At 44.8% G+C, this 17,400-nt stretch overlaps 1 protein-coding gene across 1 annotated transcript in view; it reads right to left on the reverse strand.

Annotated features, from left to right (window-relative positions):
* LOC130305034 (zinc finger protein 850-like) overlaps positions 1 to 17,400 on the reverse strand; it is a 201,202-nt gene that overhangs the window by 73,457 nt on the left and 110,345 nt on the right. Inside the window, exons 4-7 of the mRNA XM_056551973.1 lie at positions 11,785 to 11,906; positions 11,596 to 11,687; positions 11,356 to 11,479; positions 5,412 to 6,210 (exon numbers count right to left, since the gene is read on the reverse strand). Coding sequence (XP_056407948.1) covers positions 5,412 to 6,210; positions 11,356 to 11,479; positions 11,596 to 11,687; positions 11,785 to 11,906 — 1,137 coding nt within the window. The remainder of the gene's footprint in view (positions 1 to 5,411; positions 6,211 to 11,355; positions 11,480 to 11,595; positions 11,688 to 11,784; positions 11,907 to 17,400) is intronic.

Here is a 17,400-nt window from a genome sequence, read left to right on the forward strand (position 1 = left end):
AGGGAATCAAAAATTACCCTCATACAGCCGCGTATATGTAAAAATAAGAAAGTTATAGGGGTCAAAATAGGGTGATTTTAACCCCTTAAGGACTCAGACCATTTTCACCATAAAGACTCAAATTTTTTTCGTTTTTGCACTTTCGTTTTCCCCCCTCACCTTCTAAAATCATAATACGTAAATTTTTGCACCTACAGACCCATATAAGGGCTTGTTCTTTGCATCACCAATTGTACTACGTAATGATGTTACTTATTTTATAACATAATCTGAGGCGAAACAAAAAAAATTATGGGGTGAAATGAAAAAAAAAAAACCTTTTTAGGGCTTCCGTTTCTACACAGTGCACTTTTCGGAAGAAATGACAACTTATCTTCTGCAGGTCCATATGGTTACAAGGATACCCAATTTATGTAGGTTTTATTTTATAATTTTCCTCTTCTGACCATTATAACTTTTTTATTTTTCCGTATACGGGGCTATATGAGGGCTAATTTTTTGTGCTCTGGTCTGTAGTTTTTATCGGTACTATTTTTGTTTTGATGGGTCTTTTTGATTGCTTTTTATTATGTTTTTATGGTATATGAAGTGACAAAAAATGCACAATTTTGGACTCTCTTGGTATTTATTTTTTTACGTGTGGTTTAGCAAACCTTGTATTTTAATAGTTCGGACATTTACGCACGCGGCGGTACCACATATGATTTTTTTTATTACATTATTTTATTTAAAAAATAGGAAAAGGGGGGTGATTCAAACTTTTATTACCGGGGCGGGGGGGGGGGGGGCTACAACATACAATCTTTTGATTGCATACACTGATCAATGCTATACCATAGTATAGCATTGATCAGTGTTATCGGTGCTCTGCTGCTTCAGCCTGCTGAGGCATGGAGCAGCAGATGACCGATCGAACAGCGAGGAGGCAGGTGAGCACCCTTCCGCTGTCCTCTCAGCTGATCGGGACATCGTGATTTTATCGCGATAGTCCTGATCAGCTTTGCTGAGCTGTCGGGACACTTCGACCATGCCCAGTAAAGCATCTAAATATGGGGATCATTTTAACACCTTAAGGACTCAGCCCATCCTTGCACATCTGACCTCTGTCACTTTAATCATCACCGCTTGTCAATGTCTGATACAGTGGTCTTCAACCTGCGGACCTCCAGATGTTTCAAAACTACAACTCCCAGCAAGCCCGGGCAGCCATCAGCTGTCCGGGCTTGCTGGGAGTTGTAGTTTTTAAACCTCTGGAGGTCCGCAGGTTGAAGACCACTGCGGCCTTCGACATCATCCAGCCCCCCCCCCCCCCCCCCCTTTAGTTCTGTACTCACCTCCGCTCGGCGGGACGTTAGGGTGCGCTGGTCCGGTGCTGCAGGACTGTCCGGTGGGGAGGTTGTCCGGTGGGACAGTGGTTCCGGGCTGCCATCTTCACTGGGGGGCCTCTTCTCCGCGCTTCGGGCCCGGAATAGAGGCATTGCCTTGACAACGACGCAGAGGGATGTTGGTAATGAACGTCCCTCTGCGTCGTCGTCAAGGCAACGTACTATTCCAGGGTCGGGCCCGAAGCGTGGAGAAGAGGCCCCCCCGGTGAAGATGGCAGCCCGGAACCACTATCCCACCGGACGACCTCCCCACCGGACAATCCTGCAGCACCGGACCAGCGCACCGGCCCGTACGCGGAAAATAAAGTTATAGGGGGTCAGAAGATGACAATTTTAAACCTATAAATGTTCCTGCATGTAGTTATGATTTTTTTCCGAAGTACGACACTATCCAACCTATATAAGTAGGGGAATAATGATAAGGGGTCATTTTTATCGAAAAATTTACTACGTAGAAACGGAAGCCCCCAAAATTTACAAAATGACATTTTTTCTTCAATTTTGTTGCACAATGAATTTTTTTTTCCATTTTGCCATGGATTTTTGGGTAAAATGACTAAGGTCACTGCAAAGTAGAATTGGTGGCGCAAAAAATAAGCCATAATGTGGAATTTTATGTGCAAAATTTAAAGTTAAGATTTTTAGAAGGTGATGAGGAAAAATGAAAATGGAAAAACGCTGAGTCCTTAAAGGGTTAATCAGTTATGGTTTATTGTTATCGCTCCAAGCCATTTCATTGGATTCTTGTGATAATTCCACAGGTAATATGACATTGACGATCATAGGGCCTCAGTCTTGAAAAGATTATAGATTTTTTTTAAATTTAAGATTTATATTAGATTTCCAAGCTTAATGTCTTGGCATTTACTTTGAACTAATACTGTATGACCACAAAACCCAATCCAACAAGGTGTCACATGGCGGCACAATGACAGAGCCTAGAGGTGGCAGCAGCATGAGGAGACCATAATCTGGCAGAATGACAAAGCCTGGAGTTAGTGGCAGCATGAGGAGACCATAGGGCCTCACCATCACTAAGATTAAAAGATGAATTTTCAAATTTAAATTGAAGATTTATGGTAGCTAGTGCTACCAAAAATTTTTTAGGTAAACCATGTAAACCATATAGTGGCTGAATGACACAGCATGGAGGTGGCGGCAGCATGAGGAGAACATATAGTGGCTGAATGGCACAGCCTAAAGTTGGCGGCTGCATGAGGAGAACATATAGTGGCTGAATGACACAGCATGGAGTTGGCGGCAGCATGAGGAGACCATATAGTGGCTGACTGGCACAGCCTGGAGTTGGTGGCAGCATGAGAACATATAGTGGCTGAATGACACAGCATGGAGGTGGCGGCAGCATGAGGAGACCATATAGTGGCTGACTGGCACAGCTTGGAGGTGGCGGCAGCATGAGGAGACCATATAGTGGTTGAGTGACACAGCATGGAGGTGGCGGAAGCATGAGGAGACCATATGGTGGCAGAATGAGACAGCCTGGAGGTGGCGGTAGCAGCATAAGGAGTCCTGAATGTGACCTGGTGACAGAGTGGTGTCGTGGGTGGAAATACCAGTACCCTGTGACGAAGGTGAGTGAAAAAAGGTCTGATGTGGAGGAATGTTTGTAACTGGGGAGCAGCGCCTTAAATCTGTTTGACACTGTCCCTATTTACTCCTAAAATCATTGCCATTTCCCAGGGTTTTTAGTTGGAAATAGGGAGAGGTTCCTGTTTGGGGCCGCCTTTGTAGGGTGAGTGACACTTGCCAAGAAAGGAATTAATAATGAGAGAGCAGGGCCTTACAGGGAAAGTTTTTACCCCCACCTGTTACAATGGACCTTACGTTGTTCCCTTCCACCTTTTAGAGGTCTTTGCATCGCGTCAATGCTTGGTGGTGTAGGTGGCACATGGTGTTTTTTGCACACCTTTCGTTTTGTTAATTTCAAAAAAATAATTTTGTCCATATATTTTATCCTAAGAAAAGTTAAGTTTTAGCTAATACATATCCTCAATACTTACTTGTGGTCTAATGCAGAGGAATTTCTGTAACTGGGGACCAGCACCTTAATTATGTTTTTTCAGTATCCATGGCAGCACAATAAGAGAGCCTGGAGGTGGCAGCATCAGCATGAGGAGACCATATGGCGGAACAATGAGAGAGCCTGGAGGTGACAGCAGCAGCATGAGGGCCATGCCGACTGAGGGTTGAGTCTCAGGAACCCACAGACTGTTGACTGGGGGTGTTGGATGTCACTTGGGATGAAATCTCCAGGACCGGATGGATTTCACCCAAGAGTTCTTAGAGAACCAAGTTCAGTTATTTCTGTACCTTTGTTCATGATATTTAGAGATTCTCTGATGTCTGGTATTGTGAGGTATTGCCAAAGGACTGGCAAAAGGCGAATGTGGTGCCAATATTCAAAAATGGCTCTAGGTCTTCCCTAGGTAATTACAGACCCGTAAGCTTAATGTGCATTGTAGGTAAATTGTTTGAAAGACCCATAATGGACTACATATAAGGGACCAACCGTAGATCTCATGGATCAGCAAGGTATATACTGTTACCATGGTGATACTCCCGCGCCTCTTATATTTGTTCTGTATCATCCTGATTTCTGTAAATCTTGGTGACGTGAAGTCCCTTCAGAGAAGTGTTTAACTTGACTGGACGGCCTCTCGGTACCAAAATTTATGCAGCTAGATTGGCCCAGTTCACCATAGTTAATTAATGGCTGACATGTCTCACCTTATTGGGAAACACCATCTCCTGTGGGGTCTCCGGTTTGAGTTTGTGCCCTCCCCCAACTCCTCTCTACCTAACACAGCCTAGTCCTGTGCCCTCATCCGGACCCGTCCTTCCTTCCTGTCGGGGTAGTTGGTGGTGTTGGATTCGTGAGGTTTCTTCCTCTTCCTTTTGCCTTTTCCTTTCATTCTTCCCTCTTCTCTTCTTCCCCCATTTCCTGCATTCTTCTTCTTGTCCTTTCATTGGGTCCCATCATCCGGCCACCACCTCTAGACTTCATTCTAAGACCTGCACCGCTCACAGTGTATAAAGTTATATTTAGTGAGTTTGTTAACCCTTTAGGTGTTTCCCCAGAATGACATCCATGTGGAGGTAATTTATAGACATCTGGGATATGTGGCCCTAGAGTGTAACCAGAGTGTAACCCCGGCCTCAGCCATAAAGGAGCGGGGGCGTATGTGAGCTGTGCGGAGGACATCAGATAAAAAGAGCAACAATGACTAGAAGTCCCAGGACATGCTGCATACATTCACCATATGGGACCTATCTCACTCCTGACCACATGAACCAGTTCTCCCAGTCACATACAAGAGCGCTATCCTGACTGATGGACGGGATTGGTTACCCCCCCACTTCACTCCAGTGTCTCTTCCCTATACACAGGTCCATACTGATCAGTCTGCTCCTCCATTTACAGAATTGTATCAGACCACGTCAGTCGCTGTACAGTTCTGTAAATCAGAGAAGACATCACACCCCATACACACTAATAACACCGCATCACATGACTAATCCCATTATAAGAAGAATTCTAACACAATATGACCAAAATCCTGTGTGTGACCCCGGCCTAAGGGTTATTGGTGACAACACAGAAGTGTCCTGATCCTGATAGGACAGAAGTGACACATGAGATACAATCAGTAATATTTCTAATGGAAATGAGGCCGAGGTAATACATACTAATCACCAATCATTATCATCCATAGAAATCATCCAATCATACTGTAGTGTAGAGCTACAAGTCACTACTAAATGATACACAATAGCATTACATATTACTTCTCATTACCGTTATTTACCTACAAAGGTCACATGACCCCAGGTGCTGATGACCAAGAGATGATGTTGGCTTTAGCTTCTGCTTAGGTTTCATTATGAAGTTTATTTCGAGGGTTAATTCTCACAACAAAACTTAGAAAATATCACATTTTACTGTTACCTGAGATCTCAGATTTCCATTCTCCATATTATATTTTTATAATTTATTATTTCATCTATCAGTCTCCAGTGTGACTTCTCTCGTGTCCAGAAAGTTGTGATTTAGTTGTAAAACACTTGCCACATTCAGAACATAAATATGGCTTCTCTCCTGTGTGAATTCTCTCATGTATAACTAGAACAGATTTTTGTGTAAAACATTTGCCACATTCTGAACATGAATATGGCTTCTCGCCCATGTGAATTCTCTTATGTTTAACAAGATCCGAGATACCGTTGAAACATTTCCCACATTCTGAACATGAATATGGCTTCTCTCCTGTGTGAATTCTCTCATGTAATGTAAGATGTGCTTTCCTTATAAAGCATTTCCCACATTCTGAACATGAATATGGCTTCTCTCCCATGTGAATTTTTTCATGATTTGAAAGATGTGATATATTTCTAAAACATTTCCCACATTGTGAACATGAATACGGCTTCTCCCCTGTGTGGATTCTCTCATGTTTAACAAGATCTGATTTACTTTGAAAACATTTCCCACATTCTGAACATGGATATGGCTTCTCCCCTGTGTGAATTTTCCTGTGTGTAAAAAGATTTGATCTTCTAGTAAACTCTTTTCCACATTCCTCACACTGAATCCTTTTCCCCCATTCCGGATCTGTCCTTGTGATAACAATGTGTGGTTGGTCAGGAGAAGGTTCCCCATGATCAGGTGGATTATTACAGGATAGATCTGGATGGACATTAGGGGTAAGGAGGTCTTCTCCTGAGGAGCGCTCCATCATATCTTCATCTTCTCCTTTATCATTCAGGGATAACATGAAGTTTCCCTCAGAATTCTTACTGGGATTTTCTGTTGAAGCAAAATATATATTTTTCAGACATATTTCAAAAGACATAGTTTACCCCCTTAATAAAATATTTTAAATTAAGCAACAGATGCACTTTAACCACTTAAGGACATAGGGCGTACCTGTACGCCCGTGGGAATTTCAGTCCCTGCCGGGCGGGGAACGGACCGGGATGCCTGCTGAAATCATTCAGCAGGCATCCCGTGACAATGCCTGGGTCCTGATCGCCGCAAATCGCAGATCAATTCAGATCGGCGATTTGTGGGGATTTCGGGCTGATCGGGTCTCTGGTGACCCGATAGCCCGAAAAATAGGGATGATTGGAGCTGTCAGAGACAGCCGTGCCACCTCCTCCTATCCCCTGTGATTGGTTAATTTAATTTCCCCCGCTCTGCCCGCCCCTACAAGTCCGGGCAGAGCAGGGGAAGATGATGGAGACGGCTGCGGAGGCCGTTGATGCGGGGGGGGGGGGGGGGGGGTCCGGCGGCAGTTACCTGATGACACACGGGAGCGGCAGCAGAAAGGAGGCGCAGGTAAGTGGATCCAGCTGCGACGACGTCAGAGGCAGCAGTGAAGATTGCTGTAAAATGATCTTCACTGCTGCTTCTGGGAGTTTCAAAACTACAACTCCCAACATGCCCTGACAGTCCAGGCATGCTGGGAGTTGTAGTTCTGTAACATTTGGCCCTTCAGATGTTTCAAAACTACAACTCCCAGCATGCACGGACACTCCAGGCATGCTGAGAGTTGTCGTTTGGCAACATCTGGCCCTTCAGATCTTGCCAAACTACAACTCCACGCATGCCTGGGCAGTCTGGGCATGCTTGGAGTTGAAGTTTTGCAACATCTGGAGGGCTACAGTTTGGACACCACTACACTACACACTGATCTCCAAACTGTTCTCCTCCACTTGTTGCATAACTACAACTCCCAACATGTCCTTCGGCTGTCCGGGCATGCTGGAAGTTTTAGTTTTGCAACAACTGGAGGCACACTGGTTGGGAAACATTGTCTGTTTACTAACTCAGTGTTTCCCAACCTGTGTGCCTCCAGCTGTTGCAAAACTATAACTCTCAGCATGCACTGACAGACCGTACATGCTGGGAGTTGTAGTTTTGCAACAGCTGGAGGTTTCCCCCCCCCCCCCATGTACAGGGTACAATCACACGGGGCGGGTTTACAGTGAGTTTCTCGCTGCAAGTTTGAGATGCAGCAAGTTTTCCCATGCAGCTCAAACTCCCAGCGCGAAAATTGCTGTAAACGCCCGCTCTTGTGAGTGTACCCTAAAAAACACTACACTACACAAAATAAAGTGTAAAACACTACATATACCCCTGCACAGTTACCTCCCCCCTGTTGCAAAACAACAACTCCCAGCATTTACGGACAGCCATTGACAGTCCAGGCATGCTGGGAGTTTTGCAACAGCTGGAGGCACCCTGTTTGTGAAACACTGCCATAGGGTATTTTTGGTATCGGAGGCAAGTGTAATTCTTGTATCCGGGTCCGTCCCTATGCAAATCCCTCAAATGCGCATGGCGCTCTCTCATTTAGGAGCCCTGTCGTATTTTAAGGCAACAGTTTAGGGTAATATATGGGGTATTTCCATTAAAAAAACACCCACATGTGACCCCATTTTGGAAACTACACCCCTCATAGAATCTAACAAGGGGTATAGTGAGCCTTAACACCCCACAGGTGTTTGACGAATTTTTGTTAAAGTTGGATGTGAAAATGAAAATGCTTTTCAGTAAAATGCTGTACACATAGGAAAAAAATTTTGTAACCCCATTTCTTCTGAGTATATAAATACCCCTTATGTGGATGTAAAGTGCTCTGCAGGCGAACTACAATGCTCAGAAGAGAAGGAGCGACATTGAGTGTTTGGAGAGAGAATTTGTTTGGAATGGAAGTAGGGGGCCACATGCGTTCACAAACCCCCCATAGTGCCAGAACAATGGACCCCACCACATGTGACCCCATTTTGGAAATTACACCCCTCACGCAATGTAATAAGGGGTACAGTGAGCATTTACACCCCACAGGTGTCTGACAGATTTTTGGAACAGTGGGCTGTGCAAATAAAAAATGTAATTTTTCATTTGCACAGCCCCACTGTTCCAAAGATCTGTCAAACGCCAGTGGGGTGTAAATTCTCACTGTACCCCTTATTAAATTCTGTGAGGGGTGTAGTTTCACGTCCAACTTTAGTTTTAGCCGAAATTTGTCTAACACCGGTGGTGTGTGAAGGCTCACTGTACCCCTTGTTATGTGCCTTGAGGGGTGTAGTTTCCAAAATAGTATGCCATGTGGGGCTTTTTTTTGCTGTTCTGGCACAATAGGGGCTTCCTAAATGTGACATGCCCCCCAAAAACCATTTCAGCAAAATTTGCTTTCCAAAAGCCAAATGTGATTTCTCTTCTGAGCACTGTAGAGCGCCCGCAGAGCACTTTACATTTTTTCTCCTTTTACCCCTTGTAAAAATTCAAAAACTGGGTCTACAAGAACATGTGAGTGTAAAAAATGCAGATTTTGTTGGGGCTTACCCAGGAGATCTATCACGGTGTATATATTGTTTGACAAATGAGTATTGTTTGAGAGGTTCATGCGCAATTACTTGCTCAATCATCCTACTTGCTACCTGATATTCTCCTGGTGTTTATTTCTGCTTATGTTTTGTATTAGCATATACTTTGCATTGTTTTCTTTTGTACTGAAAAACCTTAATAAAAATTTACAGTAAAAATAATAAATGAAGATTGTGAATTTTCTCCTTCACTTTGCTGCTATTCCTGTGAAACACACAAAGGGTTAATACACTTACTGAATGTCATTTTGAATACTTTGAGGGGTGCAGTTTTTATAATGGGGTCATTTATGGGGTATTTCTAATATGAAGACCCTTCAAATCCACTTCAAATCTGAACTGGTCCCTGAAAAATTCAGATTTTGAAAATTTTGTGAAAAACTGGAAAATTGCTGCTGAACTTTGAAGCCTCTGATGTCTCCAAAAGTAAAAACATGTCAACTTTATGATGGAAACAAAGTAGACATATTGTATATGTGGCTCAATATATCATTTATTTGGAATGTCCATTTTCCTTATAAGCAGAGAGCTTCAAAGTTAGAAAAATGCAACATTTTAAATTTTTTCATGACATTTTGGGATTTTTCACCAAGAAATGAAGTTTCGACAAAAATTTACCACTAATATAAAGTAGAATATGTCACGAAAAAACAATCTCGGAATCAGAATGAAAGGTAAAAGCATCAGAGTTATTAATGCTTAAAGTGACTGGTCAGATGTGCAAAAATGGCTGGGTCCTTAAGGTGAAAATGGGCCTGGTCCTTAAAGGGGTACTCCGGCATGAAGACTGATTGCAGGGGTCCCGCCGCTGGGGACCCCCGTGATCTTGCACGCAGCCCCCCGGAGCACGTTCGCTCCGGGTCCGATTACTGGCGATCACGGGGCCGGAGCATTGTGATGTCACGGCCCCGCCCTGTGTGATGTCACGCTCCGCCCCCTCATTGCAAGCCTATGGGAGGGGGCGTGGCAGCTGCGGGACCCCCGACAGCAGTAGGACCTCCGCGATCAGGCATCTTATCCCCTATCCTTTGGATAGGGGATAAGATGTCTTAGCGCTGGAGTACCCTTTAAGGACAATTTTATTTTTACGTTTTCTCCTCCTCGCCTTCACAAAATCATAACTCTTATTTTTTCCTTCACAGACTAGTATGAGGCTTGTTTTTTGCGCGACCAGTTGTCTGTTGTAATGCCATCACTCACTTTACCATAAAATGTATGGCGCAACCAAAAAAAATACTATTTGTGAGGGGAAATTTAAAAGATAACAGCAATTTTGTAAATTTAAGGTTTCGTTTTCACGCCGTACAATTTACGGTAAAAATGACGTGTTCTTTATTGTTTGGGTCAATACGATTAAAATGATACCCGTGATTATATACTTTTCTATTACTTTTGCACTTAAAAAAAATAAAAATAAATCGCAAACTGTTTAACCAAATAAGTACGTTTAAAATCCCCTTATTTTGAAGACCTATAACTTTTTCATTTTTCCGTATAATCGGCGGTATGAGGGCTGCTATGTATAGGATGTAAATATACGTCCTGGCGCGTTAAGTACCACCTCACCAGGACGTACAGTTACGTCTTGCGTCATTACCGGGTTAAACTGAGTTTTCTCCGATCACAGTTAATCACATCTGAGCCCCAAATACTGCCCCTAGTGTTCTACCTGGAGCATGACAGGACCCATAGATGACCTTGGAGAGGATCTCTATATAGTCACCTCCCTCAGGTCCTGACTATACATAACACAGGGGATCACTGGGGCCTGAAGGGTTAATGTCATGTAGATCTAAGGTGGAGCCTCCCCTGAAGACACCTCGGAATTCCCACTGTAATCCATTACTACATACCTGGGACAACACCTCCTGGAAATATTACATTCCTGGGACAACACCTCCTGGAATTATTACATACCTGGGACAACACCTCCTGGAATTATTACATACCCGGGACAACACCTCTTGGAATTATTACATACCCGGGACAACACCTCCTGGAATTATTACATAGCCGGGACAACACCTCCTGGAATTATTACATAGCCGGGACAACACCTCCTGGAATTATTAGATAGCCGGGACAACACCTCCTGGAATTATTCCATACCCGGGACAACACTTCCTGGAATTATTACATACCTGGGACAACACCTCCTGGAATTATTACATACCTGGGACAACACCTCCTGGAATTATTACATACCTGGGACAACACCTCCTGGAATTATTACATACCTGGGGCAACACCTCCTGGAAATATTACATACCTGGGACAACACCTCCTGGAATTATTACATACCTGGGACAACACCTCCTGGAATTATTACATACCTGGGACAACACCTCCTGGAATTATTACATACCTGGGACAACACCTCCTGGAATTATTACATACCTGGCACAACACCTCCTGGAATTATTACATACCTGGCACAACACCTCCTGGAATTATTACATACCTGGGACAACACCTCCTGGAATTATTATTACATACCTGGGGCAACACCTCCTAGAATTATTACATACCTGGCACAACACCTCCTGGAATTATTACATACCTGGGGTAACACCTCCTGGAATTTCCTCCTTCACTTCCCTCATACACGGGTGATCGGCCCAAAAATCCGTCTCCTCTTCTGGTTCATCTTTAACCTCAACCTTAATATACATCAGATCTTCACCCTAAACAAAGAAGAAATAAAATGTTAAAAAAGAACTTTAGTTCGCTCCCTTTCTGGTCATATTATGGGGAGACTATAAGGACCCCCCTATAGAGATATAGGATCAGCCTCATCTACCTGATGCTTCTCTGGGACATTTCCCTCTGGACAGTCCTGGGAATACAGAGGGCGGGGACACCTCTCGGGTGGATTTCTATCAATGACTCCATCTGTAGGGAACACACAGGGAATGAATACATCAGTGCTGGATAGATTTCTATGTTACTAGGTAGTGAGAGTGATATCTATATATATGTCTCTTCTTACCTTGTGATGTGAGGGGCCGGTGATCCTCCATCATGACTATGTCCTGGTACAGATCCTTGTGTCCTCCAACTCCTCCACTGAATAATAGACAGCGATGTCCTAATGGGGTCAGTTCTGGAGACCTCACCTACAAAAAGACATCGATAACATAGAGCGGCTCCAAAGATGGGGGACAACAATGGTGGAAATGTAGATGGGGGGACAACAATGGTGGAAATGTAGATGGGGGACAACAATGGTGGAAATGTAGATGGGGACACAACAATGGTGGAAATGTAGATGGGGACACAACAATGGTGGAAATGTAGATGGGGGACAACAATGGTGGAAATGTAGATGGGGGGACAACAATGGTGGAAATGTAGATGGGGGGACAACAATGGTGGAAATGTAGATGGGGACAACAATGGTGGAAATGTAGATGGGGACAACAATGGTGGAAATGTAGATGGGGACAACAATGGTGGAAATGTAGATGGGGACAACAATGGTGGAAATGTAGATGGGGACAACAATGGTGGAAATGTAGATGGGGACAACAATGGTGGAAATGTAGATGGGGACAACAATGGTGGAAATGTAGATGGGGACAACAATGGTGGAAATGTAGATGGGGGGACAACAATGGTGGAAATGTAGATGGGGGGACAACAATGGTGGAAATGTAGATGGGGGGACAACAATGGTGGAAATGTAGATGGGGGGACAACAATGGTGGAAATGTAGATGGGGGGACAACAATGGTGGAAATGTAGATGGGGGACAACAATGGTGGAAATGTAGATGGGGACAACAATGGTGGAAATGTAGATGGGGACAACAATGGTGGAAATGTAGATGGGGACAACAATGGTGGAAATGTAGATGGGGGGACAACAATGGTGGAAATGTAGATGGGGGGACAACAATGGTGGAAATGTAGATGAGGGCAACAATGGTGGAAATGTAGATGGGGACAACAATGGTGGAAATGTAGATGGGGGACAACAATGGTGGAAATGTAGATGGGGACAACAATGGTGGAAATGTAGATGGGGGACAACAATGGTGGAAATGTAGATGGGGGACAACAATGGTGGAAATGTAGATGGGGACAACAATGGTGGAAATGTAGATGGGGGACAACAATGGTGGAAATGTAGATGTGGACAACAATGGTGGAAATGTAGATGGGGACAACAATGGTGGAAATGTAGATGGGGGGACAACAATGGTGGAAATGTAGATGGGGGACAACAATGGTGGAAATGTAGATGGGGACGACAAGAATGGTGGAAATGTAGATGGGGACGACAAGAATGGTGGAAATGTAGATGGGAGGACAACAATGGTGGAAATGTAGATGGGGACAACAATGGTGGAAATGTAGATGGGGACAACAATGGTGGAAATGTAGATGGGGGACAACAATGGTGGAAATGTAGATGGGGCCAACAATGGTGGAAATGTAGATGGGGGGGACAATAATGGTGGAAATGTAGATGGGGGGGACAACAATGGTGGAAATGTATATGGGGGACCAACAATGGTGGAAATGTAGATGGGGCCAACAATGGTGGAAATGTAGATGGGGGGGACAACAATGGTGGAAATGTAGATGGGGGGGACAACAATGGTGGAAATGTAGATGGGGGGGACAACAATGGTGGAAATGTAGATGGGGGGACAATGGTGGAAATGTAGATGGGGGGACAACAATGGTGGAAATGTAGATGGGGGACAACAATGGTGGAAATGTAGATGGGGGACAACAATGGTGGAAATGTAGATGGGGCCAACAATGGTGGAAATGTAGATGGGGGGGACAACAATGGTGGAAATGTAGATGGGGGGACAATGGTGGAAATGTAGATGGGGGGACAACAATGGTGGAAATGTAGATGGGGGACAACAATGGTGGAAATGTAGATGGGGGACAACAATGGTGGAAATGTAGATGGGGACAACAATGGTGGAAATGTAGATGGGGGACAACAATGGTGGAAATGTAGATGGGGGGGACAACAATGGTGGAAATGTAGATGGGGGCAACAATGGTGGAAATGTAGATGGGGGACAACAATGGTGGAAATGTAGATGGGGGGGGACAACAATGGTGGAAATGTAGATGGAGACAACAATGGTGGAAATGTAGATGGGGGGACAACAATGGTGGAAATGTAGATGGGGGGACAACAATGGTGGAAATGTAGATGGGGGGACAACAATGGTGGAAATGTAGATGGGGACAACAATGGTGGAAATGTAGATGGGGACAACAATGGTGGAAATGTAGATGGGGGGACAACAATGGTGGAAATGTAGATGGAGACAACAATGGTGGAAATGTAGATGGGGACAACAATGGTGGAAATGTAGATGGAGACAACAATGGTGGAAATGTAGATGGGGGGACAACAATGGTGGAAATGTAGATGGAGACAACAATGGTGGAAATGTAGATGGGGACAACAATGGTGGAAATGTAGATGGGGGGACAACAATGGTGGAAATGTAGATGGGGGCAACAATGGTGGAAATGTAGATGCAGTATATAAAGCTGGGTGGCGGGCAGTATATAAAGCTGGGTGGCGGGCAGTATATAAAGCTGGGTGGCGGGCAGTATATAAAGCTGGGTGGCGGGCAGTATATAAAGCTGGGTGGCGGGCAGTATATAAAGCTGGGTGGCGGGCAGTATATAAAGCTGGGTGGCGGGCAGTATATAAAGCTGGGTGGCGGGCAGTATATAAAGCTGGGTGGCGGGCAGTATATAAAGCTGGGTGGCGGGCAGTATATAAAGCTGGGTGGCGGGCAGTATATAAAGCTGGGTGGCGGGCAGTATATATAGCTGGGTGGCGGGCAGTATATAAAGCTGAGTGGCGGGCAGTACATAAAGCTTGGCGGGCAGTATATAAAGCTGGGTGGTAGATTTGTGACTTTCCTGACTGAAATGATTCCTCAGTGTGAACTATAACATTGTGACAGGAGGAAGAAGAGAGGAACAACACAATGTAACAAACCCTCTGCATAGAAACTCACCTCACACCACGTCTCCTCTTCACTGAGCTCCTCCCCTTCTGGTCACATGTCATCTACTACTGCTGAGCCCCGCCTACTCCTGTCACATGACCTTCCTCACAGGTCCTTCATCCACAATCTCTACTATCCTGCTGAGCTCCGCCCCCCATGTACTGGTCACATGATTGTGACGTCATCACAGGTCCTACACCTCCACCGTCTAGTAGATAGACAGAAGGTCATGGTCGTAAGGAGATTACATGAGGAGGAGGTTTGTTACAGTGTGTCACCCCAGTAATAAGGAGATTACACGAGGAGGAGGTTTGTTACAGTGTGTCACCCCAGTAGTAAGGAGATTACATGAGGAGGAGGTTTGTTACAGTGTGTCACCCCAGTAATAAGGAGATTACACGAGGAGGAGGTTTGTTACAGTGTGTCACCCCAGTAGTAAAGAGATTACATGAGGAGGAGGTTTGTTACAGTGTGTCACCCCAGTAGTAAGCAGATTACATGAGGAGGAGGTTTGTTACAGTGTGTCACCCCAGTAGGAAGGAGATTACATGAGGAGGAGGTTTGTTACAGTGTGTCACCCCAGTAGTAAGGAGATTACATGAGGAGGGGGTTTGTTACAGTGTGTCACCCCAGTAGTAAGGAGATTACATGAGGAGGAGGTTTGTTACAGTGTGTCACCCCAGTAGTAAGGAGATTACATGAGGAGGGGGTTTGTTACAGTGTGTCACCCCAGTAGTAAGGAGATTACATGAGGAGAAGGTTTGTTACAGTGTGTCACCCCAGTAGTAAGGAGGTTACATGAGGAGAAGGTTTGTTACAGTGTGTCACCCCAGTAGTAAGGAGATTACATGAAGAGGAGGTTTGTTACAGTGTGTCACCCCAGTAGTAAGGAGATTACATGAGGAGGAGGTTTGTTACAGTGTGTCACCCCAGTAGTAAGGAGATCACATTAGGAGGAGGTTTGTTACAGTGTGTCACCCCAGTAGTAAGGAGATTACATGAGGAGGAGGTCTGTTACAGTGTGTCACCCCAGTAGTAAGGTGATTACATGAGGAGGGGGTTTGTTACAGTGTGTCACCCAGTAGTAAGGAGATTACATGAGGAGGAGGTTTGTTACAGTGTGTCACCCCAGTAGTAAGGAGGTTACATGAGGAGAAGGTTTGTTACAGTGTGTCACCCCATTAGTAAGGAGATCACATGAGGAGGAGGTTTGTTACAGTGTGTCACCCCAGTAGTAAGGAGATTACATGAGGAGAAGGTTTGTTACAGTGTGTCACCCCAGTAGTAAGGAGGTTACATGAGGAGAAGGTTTGTTACAGTGTGTCACCCCAGTAGTAAGGAGATCACATGAGGAGGAGGTTTGTTACAGTGTGTCACCCCAGTAGTAAGGAGATCACACGAGGAGAAGGGTTGTTACAGTGTGTCACCCCAGTAGTAAGGAAGTTACATGAGGAGAAGGTTTGTTACAGTGTGTCACCCCAGTAGCAAGGTTACATGAGGAGAAGGTTTGTTACAGTGTGTCACCCCAGTAGTAAGGAGATCACATGAGGAGGAGGTTTGTTACAGTGTGTCACCCCAGTAGTAAGGAGATTACATGAGGAGGAGGTCTGTTACAGTGTGTCACCCCAGTAGTAAGGTGATTACATGAGGAGGGGGTTTGTTACAGTGTGTCACCCCAGTAGTAAGGAGGTTACATGAGGAGAAGGTTTGTTACAGTGTGTCACCCCATTAGTAAGGAGATCACATGAGGAGGAGGTTTGTTACAGTGTGTCGCCCCAGTAGTAAGGAGATTACATGAGGAGAAGGTTTGTTACAGTGTGTCACCCCAGTAGTAAGGAGGTTACATGAGGAGAAGGTTTGTTACAGTGTGTCACCCCAGTAGTAAGGAGATCACATGAGGAGGAGGTTTGTTACAGTGTGTCACCCCAGTAGTAAGGAGATCACATGAGGAGAAGGTTTGTTACAGTGTGTCACCCCAGTAGTAAGGAGGTTACATGAGGAGAAGGTTTGTTACAGTGTGTCACCCCAGTAGTAAGGAGGTTACATGAGGAGAAGGTTTGTTACAGTGTGTCACCCCAGTAGTAAGGAGATCACATGAGGAGGAGGTTTGTTACATTGTGTTGCTGGTTCTGTGATTCAGGCTCCTCCTCTTCCCCTCCAGCTGACCCAGTTGTCTCCTCTTCTCCTGAATGACCCCCAAGGATGGACAAGGACAGGAATGAGATTACTAAGAGAATATTACACTTCACCTTGGAGATCCTCCACCTGCTGACCGGAGAGGTGAGGTGACCCATCTACATTTCCACCATTGTTGTCCCCATCTACATTTCCACCATTGTTGTCCCCCATCTACATTTCCACCATTGTTGTCCCCCCATCTACATTTCCACCATTGTTGTCCCCCATCTACATTTCCACCATTGTTGTCCCCCATCTACATTTCCACCATTGTTGTCCCCCATCTACATTTCCACCATTGTTGTCCCCCATCTACATTTCCACCATTGTTGTCCCCATCTACATTTCCACCATTGTTGTCCCCATCTACATTTCCACCATTGTTGTCCCCATCTACATTTCCACCATTGTTGTCCCCATCTACATTTC

This window comes from Hyla sarda, chromosome 1 (assembly GCF_029499605.1).
Source record: "Hyla sarda isolate aHylSar1 chromosome 1, aHylSar1.hap1, whole genome shotgun sequence".
In the NCBI taxonomy this organism is placed as follows: domain Eukaryota; kingdom Metazoa; phylum Chordata; class Amphibia; order Anura; family Hylidae; genus Hyla; species Hyla sarda.